Here is a 16,862-nt window from a genome sequence, read left to right on the forward strand (position 1 = left end):
ATCAGATACGCCACATTTAAAAAAAAAAGACTGCTTGCAAATTCCAGGGAAATCTGCAATTTGCTAAAGCTCTTGCATATAAAGAAAACTTGGACTGAAAATATGACGTTTTTAAAGCTAAGGAAAAGGGACCTCACAGGATTTACAAGACAAATATGTGTGTGTGTGCGTGTGTGTGTTTGTGTGTAACAAAGAAGCCTTGGGATTTCATGCACACACATTCACCCCTTACAACCACATCTATAATCTTGAAACAGCATTGGTGTCAATTTGAATACTTGAAATGGCTACAAACAATTGCCAAAATTAATGGCCAGTTACAGTTTCCCCTAAAGTCTGTAAAAACAAGTGTTCTTCTCACTGGACACCAATTCAGGCCAATGAGCTGTCAGCAAAAGACAGTGTAACATCTTTTTTACATTTATAAGGAAATTCCATCAAATCAGGACAGAAATGAGCTGGAAAATAAACCCCGCCGATTTCCCCCCCACTTTATAGGATGTTAATAAAAAATGTAATTCTATACTAACGCAGCTGTCACAACAGCCTCTGGTCAGGCTAATGGCGGCCTACACTTCAGTTCAACTGTGATCAGCGGTCTTCACACAAGGTTACGTCCTGTGGTTGGAGGAGCTGGATGCCTCGCTGGAAGTAGGACGCACAAACTGAAGTCGCCTTAACTTTGACATCCATCAGTTCAACCACGTTTAACGTGAGGTTTATAACCGTAAGCCGTAAGGCAGGCCTTTCAAAAACAAGAATTTTCTCCCTTTATTTTGGATTAATCAAGTCATTTCATTTCGACACAAACATGAGAACAAACTCAACCAAACATCGCTGGTTGAGATTGCAACAATCCTGCACTGGGATGATTTATCCTGCAGTACATGGCACCCAAAAAGATGCTCCATTTAAAGCTGGTCTGATTTTAAGGACTGGCTATCCTTTGGTTGTCATTAGATACAGGGGGAAACATTTCACTGGCCAGGAGAGAGGGCGTTTTTTTAAGTCCGTGACTGCGTCCTGAAAAAATATGAGACTGCTGCAAATCTATCAGCGAATTTTGAAAATAAAAACGTCTCTGGCTGTTGCCTGGTCGCAAAATGAGATCCCCAAACAGAGAACGATAGGTGGACCAGTAATAGTTTTCAATGACACCATTAAAGTCAATATTTATTGGGGAAATCAGCGACCCCAAGCAAACGGAGGCCATGATCGTTTAAAAAAAAAAAAAAAAAAAAAAAACTGAGAAAAGGCAAAAAGAAGGAAAGAAACCTCTGATCTTGTTCCTTTTTTCTGCAATGCTCTTTGTCCTTGATGCTCGGCTCCTCTTTGGTTTTGGCTCTTCCTCTTTGGTTTATATGAATGATGATAGCTACCTATGGTCTTCCTCTTGGGTTGTGACCACAGACCCTCTCAGAAATTGCTCCCTCTGCTGCTTTATTAAATTGGCCACCACTCGGTGCTAAGTGAATATTCCATAAACAGAGACGAACTCCTGCGGTTTTTGATGGGCCCATTTTCAGCAAAACAAACCATTTCAGTGGCTTTGAATTATTACCAGGCCCCATTTTATTTAGATTGTGTCTATAAGGGACGGCGGCTGTCAAGAGTCCCCCCTTTTATTGGCTTTCTGAGGTCTAATTGCACAGACTGTGTGTAGTCTGCACAGCCGTCATCTTCAGGTTGCTGTGTGTTCCTGCTCGTACGTGTCTGCCTATATTTATGTGTGTGTGCCTTTGTAGACGTGCAGCAGCACAAGCAGCAAAAAAGCCTGCTATAGTGATCTGCCGTTAAAATCTGCTTTTGGGCAGCAGGTGTGCATGCGTGTGAGTGTGTGCGCATATAAGTGTGTGTGTGTGTCTGGTCCCAGATTTAGAGGAGGAAGCCGGTGTCAGAGCTGAGAGATGGATCCCTCCTCAGGGATCCGATAAATAAGGAAAAAATATCTTTGAAAAAGGGAAACACAGCTGTTTCCAAAGGAGAAGGCAAAATATCGGTGGCTTTGCATTCCACAGCCACAAGGTAGAAGGCCAGCTCGCCCCGTGATGATGTTTGGGACTCTATTTTCACTCCCCACTTGAACACCTCCCTTTTTTTTCTTCCTCTCCACACATCTTCTCTTCCATTATGTCGCTCCCTCCTCACCTCTCTCACTCTCTTCCCTCCACTCTGTCTGTCATAAAGACAGTCGGACCGCAGTGTGATTCCCATTGGAAGGTCCACGGTGACCACAATGCATTTCAGCAGCTTAGAGGCAGAGCTCATGATCCACTGATAAATCAGTCTGGGCCGGCTTCAATACTCCCCCCCGGGCCGACTTACATGTAAGACCTACTGCTTGTTTTACACACAGGCATGGCTCCAAAAACAGCGACGGTAACAGGATACTTGGATATTCAAAAAGCAGGTGGGCCTTGAGGAAAATCGGTAGAAAAATAATCAAGGTTTCTAATAATAGGTCTGTCGACAGTGTCAGCAGAGCGCTGCAGAATGACATCCACTTTATCTGAGCTCGCAGAGAACGTTTAGAAACTCACATCGAAACAGTCTTTTATCATTTCAGTGAAGCTCGCCGGGAACTTCCTTTAACACACATGGATAAATGTGCAACACACTGCTACAAACACGAGAGTGATCAATGCTGTCACCGCAAACAGCTGTAGAAAAAAAGACATAAGTGAAAACTGAAGAGAGCGAAATGTTACAGGAATAATCAACACCGCAGTGATCAAAGAAGGAAATTAGCATACTCGATTATGCTCTTTTTTTCGTTTTAATGACAGATTACATACTAATCACGTGTTTTCATCTCGCTGTTGGAATAAATGATTTTAGAAGCAAAATCATTAGCAGGGTGTGCACGCACACAGAGAGTGGAAAACCACCCAAAATTAGTCCACATGGAAGGATGTTTCGTGGCCTAAACGAATCATTAAAGCACTGGGTGGAAGTGCAATACCTCAAAAGGAAACCACACGCCTCAGAAATCTGATTAAAGTGCAGTGCGGTGTAATAGCTCGCGCTGTCACTGACTGCTCAGTGTGCAAACAGTTGCTTCTAATGTTTCGGCGTTTTCAGGACTTCAGAGAGAAAGCTTATGGCTTCAAACAGGAAACCAATTGCATGTTAGTAACATTTAAAAAAAAAAGTTACTTAAATATTTATTACATTTTTTAACAAGCTTTTGCCTTCATTCTTAAGGTGGTTTTGAGTGTTTTGAAAACCCAAATAAAAAGTATTATTAGTATTATTATACAGCGCAGTTGTGTAATATAACTGTCGCCCTCACTCATATCTATTGTGTGAAGTTTGGAGGAAACATGGTGCCATTTTTAATAAAAGTGTCCAGACTGAGGAAAGTTGTGCACTCTCAACTTGTACGGGCAGGAGCAGAAACGCCACATATGCTACAGTGTTTAAAATATGTGAAATAAGACAGCGAGTCACAAAGTCTGACTATCTGAATGACTGTCAACACTTTCCCCAGCTTCCCACTGGCCACTTTAAATTATCTCATAATTTCACAGTGGTGCACGAATCCAACATTTACTGCAGTTACGGGAGTTATCTAAAGGTTCATATCCTTCATGTTCCTAGAGATATCTCTGTAGCACAACACTAAGCTGAGACGTTCTGCCTCTATGCAGCTGGTTTTTCTTTTATTTGGATGTGAAATACAGATAACAGGGAGAGAGGAATGCGTCATCAAAGACATGGGCTGGACACACGTCACGTAACCTGGATGAAGGGAGATCGGAGCATATTATTCGCAAAAAAACAAAAAAAACAAAAACAAAACAAATGGGAGACTTCCTCTTCCAAAAGGATTCATACTGGACATTTAAACATTGAGATAAGGTCTCCAGGAGACTGGCGGCTCAGATATGTGCAAAGTGTCAGTACAGGGGGAAGCACTGGGCAGAGTTTCCCTTGCACATCCTTAGTGATAAGATCCTTTAATCCAAACTGCCTCGTGGCAAGAGGAATGGATAAATTTTTCTATGAGTGGCCTCACTTAGGATCTAAACCTCTGGCCTAATCGATTTGGTGGCACATATGTAATGCCTTATAAATTTGTAGCGTTTAGGATTTAAAGACATCATTTTACTTTTTTCTTTTCTAAAATGTTTTTGTAACTGATTGTAGAAAAAGATTAAACCCATCTTTCTTTGCTCTTTTTTTCTTCTTCCTCACCTGACCCACCGTTGTCATTCTCGTTCTGTAGAGATGCCTAGATTAAGAAATTTTAGATTTAAATCAAAAATGTTGTGCACAGCATATCGAGAGCACTTATTGCTTACCTTCCTCCTTTGCACTCTTTTTTTTCTCATCTTATTCTTCCTCCCCGCCCCAATTCATCTCTCCTGTCTCTGACTGTTTTCCTGTCAGTATCGTGTTTAGAAAGTCAGCCCGTGGGTCAGCCTAGGGCTCGTAAATTTGTCAGCAGCGGCGCTGCAGAAAGGGGAGGCTACTTGCTCAGAAGGGTCAAGAGCACCGGTGGTCATATGGGGCCTTTTTCTCACTGCGGACTCGTGGTTGTTGTTTCAGGCACGTCCTCTTTAGAGAGACACCCAGCCTGGGAACATGCGACGGGCAGCAGTGTGTGATGAAGACATCTTGTGTGATGAAGTTCGAGTTCCAAGTTGTCTAAAGGGTACATTCAAATACTCTCCGTTTACCAGAGCAGACACTCACGGTGAAAGCGCGAGTCTGTATTTGTGTATTTGTAAAGACTTGCGTTGCTACATTCATGTCGCGACCCCTGACCCTAACCCTGAAGAACGGACTCCACCCCGACACACTCATCGTTGTTGAGAGACCTTGCGTTTCTAAATGTTCACACACAAACATATGCACATACACAAGAAAATAAACCTATTTTCTAATGTTTTTAACAGGGATATAGGTGCTCCGTGCTATAAATAGAAACACATAAAAGCTGGTAGGAAGACTTCTTCGATTACGGAGGACTTTACCAGTCCTCTTTAAGTCCATTAAAGTACTGCACTCTATTCTGAAATAAAAAAAACAGAAAACAAGAGACCAAGAGCATCAGCAAAACACCAAAAAGGTGCTAAACTTCTTGTTAACGTGTCCATTGTAAGAACAAGATCTAAAGAGACTGGTGTTAATGGAAAACCATCATGAAGAAACCACAGCTTCCTGCACGCCAACAGCAAAACCTAGAGGTAGCCTCATAGATTGATGCTATTTTTTCTTTAGACGTCTGAACAAATCAGCATCAAGATAAAAGAAGAAAATAATTATAATTGTTATTTATTTTGTTTGATTTATTTATAGTCTTTTTTTGCATGTCACAAATGTCCAAATAAAGTCCATTCAGTGACTTTTCACATATTTTTGACTGGACTAAACTGGTTTGGGCTGGAAATGATGCCAGTGTGTCTTAAAATCTTACTTGCACTGACAAATCTTTTTTGTCCTCATTTTTAAAATATCAGTGAAAAGCAATTTATTGTGGAATAAATAAGCAATAATGAATGCATTTAAGCACTCCTTATAATGGTGCTAGCCTGCAAGCAGCCTGTGGGTCTCCCTTTCTTCTTTTTGTTCCTTTCCTTGTTCCCATTTTTTTAATTGATCGGAGATACATCCTTGCTTCCCAGTGGAGTCACAGAAGAATGTGACACCAGGAACGTTTACCGTCACCATTTACGCCATTCCCGTCAGCCAAGAATGAGTCTCTCTGACAGGGTAAATGATGGCGTCATTATGATGATGATGGAGATTACTGGGCACAAAAGGACATGCTGAGTTGAGATTTCAGCAGGAAAAAACCAACCAGCCAGTTCTTACTACACACAAGTGTAGATGTGAACTATATTGGTGAGGGCCTGATTTAAGGAGGGAACATTGACTAATTTGATAGAATTAAATGTTTTCACATTATTTTTGAGCTGAAGGTGCAGCTGTGGTCTTTGTCTTTGGATGCCATTTCTTCCCCTTCTACTTTTATTTTATTTGTAGCTACAAACTTGGGGAAATTGGAGAAATGCATAAATCAAAACAAAGTGAAACGTGTTCTTGCATCTTCACCTCTTTCCTTTGTCCGTCTCTTTCATGTTCACACTCTTCAGACATACAAACTCAGCCTTACACAAGCACAAAACCCTGATTCCTGGTTAATGATCTCCTCCTTGTAGACACTTAAACATGACACAAAGCCTGACAGTTTTAAAGCCCCCCTCGGGAGAGTGACGCAGGAGTTAAAAATGTGCACAAAAAAAAAAAAAGGCAGGAGGCAATGAAAGTGATTGTGTTTTCTCTCCGGGGTTTTAAATACAGCGTTCTTCTCGCATCGCAAACCCCATGAGATACCACGAAACAGTTAAAAAGCGACAAGCAAAGACAGATAGACGTGGAGAGGAATCGCAGATGTGAGAGATGCGAGCGGAGCTTGGCGTCACTTTCTTTTAAGCACAGCAGAGCAAACAGAACAAATTCCTCCATGCCTGCACGCAGAGGTGATAGATGGGAGCAGCGAGTCCCAATCAGATGTTCCGCCGGGGTTATCGGCTCATTTCAATAGATCGTTACCGGCAGGGAGTGCGCTGCACATCACCTCCTTATCTCGTCACACTCCGTCATCCCACGCCTCTATCGCTCCGAAGTGGAATGCCCAATGAAGACATGAAAATGGATGGGAGGCAGAGGGGAAAGGAGGAACATGGGAAGAGGTGTAAGGGAGCCCCAAATCTCAGCTGCCATCTCTTCAAGCCTGAGAGTCATGCCGTGAGAGGGAGCGATATTATCGAGGGGTGGATGAGTGTGTGTGAGATTGTGTGTGTACATCCTCTTACCGAGCACAATACAGTCAGGAGACGCACTCATCAGCACTGTAATGTGCACAAATGTTCTCCTAGGACGTTCAACAGAGTTGTCCTGTAACACTCCATCTTTTTATGACAGCCTTCTTTTTTTTATGAAGCCTGACTGGAAAAGACATAATCTCGTTAACCAGACATGTTTCCCCCATCAACCCTGTTTGTTTCTTGAGGCAGCTGTGTGTTTTGCCAGAGCGCTCAACAACCAACTCAATCCAAACATGAGAAAAAAGAAGCGCGCTGAAACCCTGAAACTCAATAAGCAGAATTATTTGTATATCTTGGGCCATTCTTGAACATCATCGCAAGTTCAAGTGAATTTGTTGTGGCAGTGAAATATCTGATACTGTAAACAGATGAAAACAAACACAGAGGTTTGTACTATGTAATTTTTCTCACCGTTGAAGGAAGGCCTTCACTGCCAAGTTTATGTTTCAGAAAAGAGCTTTTATTCCACTCTAGCATATCTTGAATTCCTCGCTTAACTTCTGGCTAATACTGTTTACGGGGTTCTCAAAGTTGAAGAAAAGTGATGGGTGGTCCTCTGTTCTGGTCCCTTTGGCTTTGCAGGAAGTGTTTCAAGACAATTTAGTGAAAATTTTCCAATTTTCCACAGTCCGTGCCCTAAACAATCGACTCTTTGATCGAAGCCAGCTAATTATTTGATCATGCTGGAGCTCTGGGACACGTACTGCTGCAGAGGAAGTGGCTTACCTGGGCTTAGGCACTGAGAAACGCAGCCAGGCATCATAAGACAAGGAAAACAGGCATTTAATAAGGGCACTTCATTTGAGAATAAGCCCAGGGCTGTCTGAACCCGGCTAATCTCCCCAAAACCCACTTCTTAAAGCTTTCTGCCTTGTTTGCCTTTAAAGTGTGGGAGGTAGGTGAACACTTGGCTGTTTGCTTAGTGACAGCTCAGGTATAACCATGCAATGAGGTGTGCAGAGACTGAAAGGACAGGGAAAAAGAGAAAATAAGGGTAGAAGCGATGACAGACAGGTGGGAGAAAGAAATTTCATTACATTCGAGCTTCGAGGGAAAGATGTGCAGTTTCGCTTTCTGGACACCGGGAAAAATGCCAAGTTTAAATGCAACCAAGATTAAATCAAGATGTCATGTTTGTTTGTTTGTTTTCAGACCTCCTCCAGAGAGTGTTAGAGATGCAGTCTACAAAAAGCTGCACGTGTTTTTTCCAAGATGAAGATCTGATGTGTACTTTTTTCTAAGTTCTGCTACACCGATGAGCAGTCTGTGCATCGAAATAGCCACTCTCCACACTACATATAAAAAAATCGATCTGAACCCTGATAAAAATATAAGTTGGACAATTTATTACTCAGATTTTAAGATTAAATCCCATCCCTCCTTCAAGGTTATGGGCACCTCTCATCTTTGATTGTGGGTTTTCTAGATGAGCTGTTGTTTCAACTAGAATGAACAGACTGCACTATTAAGCCTGCTTATTTTCAATTACATCTTGTATAGAATGGATCGGTGAGCATAAATGTGTCAAAGGTAAGTGTAGATACAAACAAGAAGTATTAAGGGCAGATTATTAAGACGTGGTTTCAACTGCACTTTAGCCAGCCGGTGAAAAATCTTCCCCCGAGACGCACACATAATCCTCTGTGCTCCCAAATCTAACCACAAAAATCTGATTTGTGATCTGCTTGACGAAGCAGCCCGTGACTAAATGTAAATGAATCTTATCTGGATGCTTTGTATCCTGAGAAAACAAGAGCAACTTGGGCCTTAGAAGAAAAAGTAGCTCCGAGGACAGGTTTCATCTCACCTCCAAAGCATCAGAGGGTATTTAGAACTCGAAAAAGTCAAACAAGGTTCAAAATCCCTGTGGGGGTTTTCCAGGATTATTATGGGACCTTCCCCTCGGTGCCTCCCAGCAGACAAACAGAAGCCCTGCAGAGCTATGCCAAGCTTTAGAGAGACCTCCGCACCTGCCTGCCTGTCTGTCTGTGGGCCACAAACACATCACAGTTAAATGCAGATGACACAGGAACAACATTTGTCGTTCCTGCTCGGCGACCCATGAAACCAAAGGCGTTTCTGTGCATCTCTCATTCACCATAACCACCAGGAAACAGCCTAACCGCTAAAAATCAAACCTGATAGGAATAGCAAATTTTCCCCTGCTGACTATTATAACCGTCACTGCGGCTTTGGGTATTTGCTCAGCAATATGTCACCGCTCATTAATTGAGTGAGCAATGACCTCTTGTATTTGTTTTCCACTGGAATGCAGCTTTACCAATACTGGTCACTTACTCCACAATATACTACCTTGTGAGAGATTTACCGAGGAGTCCAGTAGGTCATATTTTTTTCCCCCACTAAATATTAATAGTTCTAATAGTTCACTGCAAATGTGAATGTGGAAAACATAGCTTTGTACACTAAAGGATGAACACTCTTTATAGTTCTTGCTGGTAAAGGATTAGAAGCACTTGCTTTCACACGTGAAACAAGTGCTTCTAACAACCCCCGACTCCTGTTGTACAGAGCGACCGTCACCTGTGGACCTCTCTGTGCATCAGGACGTGTCCAGAGCTGCAGAGTGTCGCACAGGGTGAGTCACGCGGCACACAGTGTCGCTTCACTCCACCCCAGTGGAAAAGCAGAACGTCCACAAGGCAAACAGTGATGAACGCGCTCCTCTAGGAATGAAGATGAAAAAGCAGCTGGAAAATGTGCTTCTGCTTCCTCCCCCCCCAATTTAAAGTTTTCCACATCTTTTTTTCTTCTTCTTTTTTTCAGTGGGTCATTCTGAACAAGTGATGAAGGCATGGGAGAATGGACGACCAAACACAAAGTGTACATGAATCACGCAGAGGTGGGGGTGTGAGGAGGCATATGGTTTGCAGAGAGCGTATTTGAGAACGAATGTAACGCTGGGGCTCTTAAATCTGTCCGTGCCCCCGGGAGAATACACTCTGAGAATGAGACATCTATCTGTGCTGCTGCCACGGTTGGCTGTGAAAGCCATCAGCTCAGACCCAAGTTTAAATCACTGTCATTGTTTTGTTTGCTACGGGGCGCTTTCACCTCTGTGATTCGTACATTCTGATTCTGATTCTGATCTGCACACATGGCTGGTTTCAAAACAGGTGAATCCACTTTGAAAACCATGTGACCCGTGTAAACCACATGTCATCTTCTTTAATTTGACCGATGATCTTGCCGAAGTGTGTTTCACTTAACAATATTTGTCAGATGAAGGAGCTCGGCTGAACCCGAGTCTGTTAATCTGTCATTTTCAAATCCTTTCAGACAGATTGTTTGACTTCTCCGCTTTTCTTTCTCTCATTAATCTTGATTCCAATTTGTAGTTTTACTCAGGCCACACATGATATCCAGATTTCTGGGGCTACTTTTGAAATACACACACAAAAGGACCACCCAGAAGTGTTTCTTTCTACTATAGTTTTCTAAAAGAGAATCCACCACACAAATGGCTCCAATCGCCCAAAAAAAACCCCAAAAAAGACATTAAAAACTAATCGGACGGCGACGACACACGGTAGTCGTGCAAGGCCTTATTTGCAAAGCAGATGGAAAGCCTTGGCCTGTCCAACATTAATTACAATCACATTCAGGGAGGAAGCCATCCCTCCTCCAGGGCGGTTAGGACTCTGTGTACGGCTGGAGGAGATGGCAACCTAATCCCCTGGTCACCGCAGAAATCTGAGGGAATCGTCAAAGGATGGACAGGACATGATTAATCAAAGTGGAGAGCCAGATGTGCAACAACACAGGCGTATAAACCGAACACTCGCACAGCAAAGGAACACCAAAGCCAGACGCACAAACACCATCGCATTCCCCCCACAGAAGCCAAAAGAGGGGCTCCGATATATGAGACTAAAACGACGGCCTCCTCCTGTCTGAATATCTGGTTTTCATCACTACAAAATTGCAACAATCCTCAGAGGTACAATAAGTAGAGAATAGTGCTCTACTTCAGTCACTCCAACCTAATTCACTTCTTCGTTTGCGGTACTGAGTGACTGTTAAATGGTTTAGAAAGGTGCGGGGTAAAAATATTTACAGGAATATTTGTTTTAAGAAAAGTTTGAGTGAGGGGGGGGGGGGGGGGGGGGGGGGGGTGAAGCCATAAGACTACATTCTTCTGCAGTGATATGTTCCCACTGCTCTCCTAGCCAGATCATGACAATGCAGCGAGTCCCCCCCAAAAAGGACAATCAATCTGGATTTAAGCCTCCTTCTCCACCAGCGCCTGACTCTGGCAGCGCGTCTGTTTATCTTGAGGCGCTCTGTTTAGAGTCTCCCAGTAAACACTACAGCTCCTAATGGAAGGAAAGGCTTTGAGCTTTTATGTCCTAAACCCGTTATGATTAAAGTGTTCCTCTTTATCATCACTCGAGCTAATTAAAGACAAAGCTGCTTGGGAAACACAAACAACGCGACGCGATTTACGCACAGTAACCGCAACTCGCTGTAACGGAGGTCAACGGCAAGAATAGCCTTATATATATATATATATATATATATATTTGTGTGTGTGTGTGTGTGTGTGTGTGTGTGTGTGTGTGTGTGTGTGTGTGTGTGTGTGTGTGTGTGTGTTACACGCCAGCGGTGGTGGTTGATGGTTTGCTGAGAATACGAGGTTTATTTTTCCCGGGAAGACATAAATCATGGCGTAGATTGCACAGCAAGACTTGACCACAGAATTTCGGTCCTATAAATGAGCTGAGGAGGGCGAATTTACGCGGAGGGAGAGGACGTGTAACAATAAATTACTCAGAAACAATACGAACTTCGTCAGTTTTTCCTCAAACCGCACAGTAGATGAGTTTGTTATTTGCTCTCCCTGTGGTTTGCACAATGGGTTCGTTCATTATCCGGCGATAAAAGTGCGTAACTGTGTGTCTGCTTTGTGTGTCGCGCTGTGTTGAGAGCTGTAACCCCAAAGTTTAAAGTAGATGAGATAAAAAGAGCCAAGTTATGACCCTTTTTTTTATATTTTACTTTTTTAGCATTAAATTCCGATAAAGTTTTCTTATTTTGTCTAATTATCCTCCGGTCTGCCCAGGCACAAGTTTCACTTGCTTGTATAAAACACCTGTTCGGTCTCATATAAAATAGACCCAACACAATCACAATTACGCACAGAGAAGAAAAAAATCACAGATGAAAAAGTTTTGTTTTGTTTCAATAACTTACCTAAATTAACGAAGCTCATCACCATGTCTGCATCATTTAGAAAGGCAGTTTCTTGATATGTGGCCAGGGGAGGGCTCTGGGTCGTCCGCATGGCCTGATATCGCTCCAACCTGCTTTCCACTTGCCTCTTCTCCTCGCTGGATATAGTGTTGTATAAGTCCAGCATGAAAAGCGGAGCGGAGTTGTACTTTCCGTTTGACAAATGTGGTCTCGGTCTGTGGGGCAGCCCCAGGATGGACAGGATCTCCTTCTGCATCTCCCTCTTCTCATGCGTCCTCAGCCGCCGGTGGGTGAAACCTGCTTGAACCTCGTTATTCCCATCCAGTGAATAATTACTCCCCGCGACTGTGAACATGCAGTAATAAGCGCTCCACCACAATCCGACCAAGGCAAGCCAGCGGATGGTCATGGTGTTGTCCCTCAGTGGCTCTCCGGAGTCCCAAGAGTGGCTGGCTTGGAGCTTCAGTCGCCTATCCGAAAGTAAAAATGCGCGTAATGGTAACCAAAGTCCGTCCGGGCGCGTTGTGATCTGTGGCAACCAAAGATCAAAAGCAAAGAAAGAATCGTGTATCAAGCCATTTAAAAGACTCGCCAAAGCAAAATGCGCATAATAGTATCGGCCCAGCTTTCATTTCTGATCGCCGTAGCGCGCTTGGCTCCTTCAGGATAAAGTGCACCATGTGAAACTTAATTCTGAGCGCTCCAGTAAGTCGGTCAACAGACACCGTCTGATGTCACATTTACCAGAAGAAGAACAACTCCTCTGACAGAAGCCATGTTACTTACAGCGGATATATCTACTCGCCTGGATTTATGGCTTTTCCAAAGCTGCGCACTGGGTCCTTAAACTGTTCGAAGCGCTCTCAGCGACAGTCACCTACTCCCACAGGCGGAGTGTCAGAGTCTAACAGGAATCAGCAGGTTGCAGTCCATAATATGCGTGCGCACGGACGTGTTCGGCGCTTTAACCGCCCACTCTGTGCGCTCTCAGCCAGAGGTGGAGCTCTTTTTAGGCTGCAAACACGACCTAACATCGTATTTCCAGATTTTACTTACAGCCTGTTTGTTTTAATAAAGCTGTCAGGTTTGTGAAGCACGAGATGCGGTCGTTATTTTACACTTTCCGTGTCAGGACTTGAGGGAAACTCTGCTTCTGCGTCATACTTCTACGTGTAACTAATAAATAAGACTGCTGGGGTCGATCTCACACTTCTGATCGGAGCACACCATACTCTAAAATGATCTGTTTTTAACGAGGTTTGAAGAGTTGCGATGCGGGAGCTTGAATCAGTAAATGTGCTAAAGCAGGGGTCACACATTTACACGTTGTCCTGTTGAGGCACGACCCCTGACGATGGAGACTGAAACAGCAAGTAAAGCGCTCACAGCAGCTACAAGCGAGAAGAGCCCGCACCTTCCTGTTACCGCCGCTGGAAATAACGCGAACAAATTGCGCAATGGGTAATTTGGCCGAGATGACCCTTGGAAAACAAAGTCCTGAAGTAAGAATTTTAACTTTTTTTCTTTTGCTTCTTTGTACAGTCTGCGGTCGTACATTCATTTCAAACTAAAACAATAAAGTAAATATTTAGTTCCCAGTCTCAGCTTCGAGTGGGTTTACAGGAAAATAGAAGTATCTGCGTGGCAGACACGGGATTTTTAAACAGCACAGAGTCCAGAGTTAAAGGGTTCAGAAATATTTGCATGAATAAACACAGATTTAATGAACATCTGAATATTTAACACTGGCTGTGCAAACCCACACACTTCCCCGCAGCTGGATCTAAATGGACTGGTTCTTATATGGCGCTTTTCTACTCTGAGCACTCTTCTCCTCGCTCACTTACCTCATTCATCCATTCACAATCTATGCTCTTTCTTTCAAAGGGCTTTTTATCTCACATTCACAGGCATTCAAACATGCTCCAGTTCTGGATTTACTTCACATGCATGGTCAGCTCCCTGCTCCTCATAGGACAGTAACTTAATGATATCTCTCACTCAGCTCTGTAGGCTCTTTTGTGAATGAAATGATGATGAAACAACAGCTGCCCACGGTCACAGCTAAGAGTTTGTTCTTAGAGGTGAACCTTTGCGATTTAACTCCCCTGAAATTCAAGTCAAAATTCAAATCAAAAGTGTTCAAAGACAGAGTATTTGTTGTGATTTGAACGATATTGGTCACTAATTACTTAAAAGTATTTTTAAGTGCCATACCATACACAAATACACTCACCTGTTCTCTATTATTTAAGTTTTTTGTAAATAACAGTAGGTATGCTTCTTTTCTGGCACATTATTTCACTTCCTCACTTCAGATGACTCGATAAAGCAATTTTAATACTTTGCGAATTAAAGTCATACATTTAAACCCTATAAAATATAGTGCTTAACATTATACCTTAGCCACCTATGTCTCCTATATGTGTCACAAATTCACTGCAATGTGCTGCTGTAGTATTTAGTGCTTTTATAGTCTCTAATATTCCATTGAAAATAGCATGGACCTCATGCATTTGGATGTACTAAAAAATAAAAAATCTCACATGCTATTTTAGTGTACTAAATAATATGTTGCTGTGGTATTTCAGAACCGGCCTAACAGAACTCGGCTAAACGTGCTCCAGAAACGGAAAAGGAATTCTCTAAAATTCCTCTTCTGTCTTTTGCTGCCCTCTCTCCATTCCCCCTAACCTGTGTTATGTCTTCCTGGTCCCTTCAGTCTGTGATGGACCGGGTGATAAGGTCCAAAGGTGTCCATATCGTTCTGAGTCTCTGCTACTGCTGCTGCCAGAGCTTATCTAATCTGTACGTGAAGAGTGAGATCCAGCATCAAAGCTACACATACCACCACCACCACACAAACAGACACATACACTCACACATCTACTGCTGGGGAGCTTCCAGACTAAATACCACACCATCGATCCCATACAGCTGAAAGAAAACCTAACATTGGGGAAGGGCGTGTTTTTCAAATGTCATTGTCTATTCGCTATATTCACTCTACACAGTTCTCCTGATTGGAAATAGTTGAAAACACTTATCCCGCCTAATCAACATGAAAATAATCCAGAAAGACTTGTCACACATAAAATTATGTGTTTTGAAACGCAAACTGATCCATCTCTGAAATAACAGAAGCAGGGCTAAAGATGCTGTGCTGCGCTGACGGAGAACCAGCTGTCCCGCGGACGTCATTTATCAGCTTTTTTCAGTTTTTCTTGGAAACCAAGATCTCATTTATTTGAGCTGGAGCTAAGTCCTGATTTATAACACAGGCTGTGGGTTAAGCCAAGTTTGAGCACACAGACACATAAAAGTAACCCTTTCACTGGGAACGATTTTGTGAATGGTGACTTTTTTCCCTTCCAGTTTTTTTTTTTTAAAAGATGCTTTTTTGGCTTGAGTGTTAAACAGAGAAACAGGGAACGAGTCAGGATAAAAGCATGAAAGGAAAGGGTTCATTTATGAATCAGCCGATGGCAACACCATGAAGTCCATGATTTAAAGTCTTTATGGACCATTAATTTTAGGCATGTGTCTCAATAAACAAACACTACCCTGCTCCCCAAAAACAATTCATAGCTCTTCTTGTCTTTCGCAGAGCTTTCATAGCAACCAGCATAACAAGCCGCACATGCACACATTTACTTTAAAATAATATGAAAAGATATCCCTTGACATGTTGTGTGTGTGTGAGGGTGTGTGTGCGCATTCCCCGAGGCAGCGCAGGTGATATGTGTGCATGCTGGGTGAATTGGAAGCAGAGGGAGGAGGAAACATTAAACAGAAGTTCTGTGTCCTGTCATCACACTGTCTAGACAGGACACCTCCTAGACCTAATGAGGTCTTTGTCTGTCTGTCTCTATTTTACTCTCGCACACACGCACATACACATCTATATACTCCTTTAAATCTTCCCATGAGACATTTTTATTTAAGAGGTCACTGAGGAGTTCAAACAAACTTTCATGCAGAGAGAACCAAGTTGTTTTTTTCTCAAGAATCTCCAACATGCTAAATTAAGGGGAAGTATGCGCCAAAGCCACAGGAATGCTTAACCTGGCACAGACCTGATAATAAGCGCTAAATTTTCTGCAGTAATTGTATTGCTACAGTTGCTAAATCACACACGCACCCACACGCATGCAAGCAGACACCTTAACCCAGTTATCAAGTGTTTCTTCAGTCGAAGGAGCAACTGCGAGCTCCTGCAGGTTTGCTTCTTTCGACATCTTGTTAGTCTTTTGAGTTGGAGTCGTTTTGTGGTCATATGACTCTCCAGCAGTGGCACAAACAGTAAAGATGATCTCAATGCTAAAAGACATCTTCCTAATTCCTCAAGAGTTGTCTGCCACATTCAGTTCAATTCAATGTTATTTATATAGCGCCAAATCACAACAAAAGTCCCCTCAAGGCACTTTATATTTTAAGGTAGACCCTACAATAATACATACAGAGAAAAAACATTGAATGTGATACATTGAAAATGTCTATTCCCCACAAAAATGTGGTTGTTCAGTGGTTTCTGGAGGTTTCTAGATGCAATTGGTCACAAAAAAGATGCTGTGACAAAAAAAACTCCTTATGATTGCTTTGGTCACTAGTAAATTCCTGTAGTCGCCCGTAGAGTGCGTAGAAGATGCAAACTTGTCTGCAAATAGCCAAGTAAGCTAGCTAAGATCTCGCCAAGTGGTAGAAAAAGTGCAATACACACTTGAAACACAGAACATTTGCCTTCAAAGCAAAAGTTGTCCCTCTGCGCTTCAGCTAACATGTTTTTTCCCAGCGATGAGTGGTTCTCAGAGG

At 42.7% G+C, this 16,862-nt stretch overlaps 1 protein-coding gene across 2 annotated transcripts in view; it reads right to left on the reverse strand.

The window, feature by feature from the left end:
- bmp6 (bone morphogenetic protein 6) overlaps window positions 1-12,966 on the reverse strand; it is a 50,262-nt gene extending 37,296 nt beyond the window's left edge. The window contains exons 1-2 of one of the 2 annotated variants that reach the window (XM_080865819.1): window positions 12,837-12,966; window positions 12,051-12,579 (exon numbers count right to left, since the gene is read on the reverse strand). In XM_080865819.1, the coding sequence (XP_080721945.1) occupies window positions 12,051-12,459 (409 nt within the window). In that variant the 5' untranslated portion in view covers window positions 12,460-12,579; window positions 12,837-12,966. The remainder of the gene's footprint in view (window positions 1-12,050; window positions 12,580-12,836) is intronic. The other variant, XM_080865820.1, reaches the window with a different exon arrangement.
- Between the last annotated feature and the right edge of the window lie 3,896 nt (window positions 12,967-16,862).

This window comes from Rhamphochromis sp. 'chilingali', assembly GCF_963969265.1.
Source record: "Rhamphochromis sp. 'chilingali' genome assembly, chromosome: 18".
Taxonomy (NCBI): domain Eukaryota; kingdom Metazoa; phylum Chordata; class Actinopteri; order Cichliformes; family Cichlidae; genus Rhamphochromis; species Rhamphochromis sp. 'chilingali'.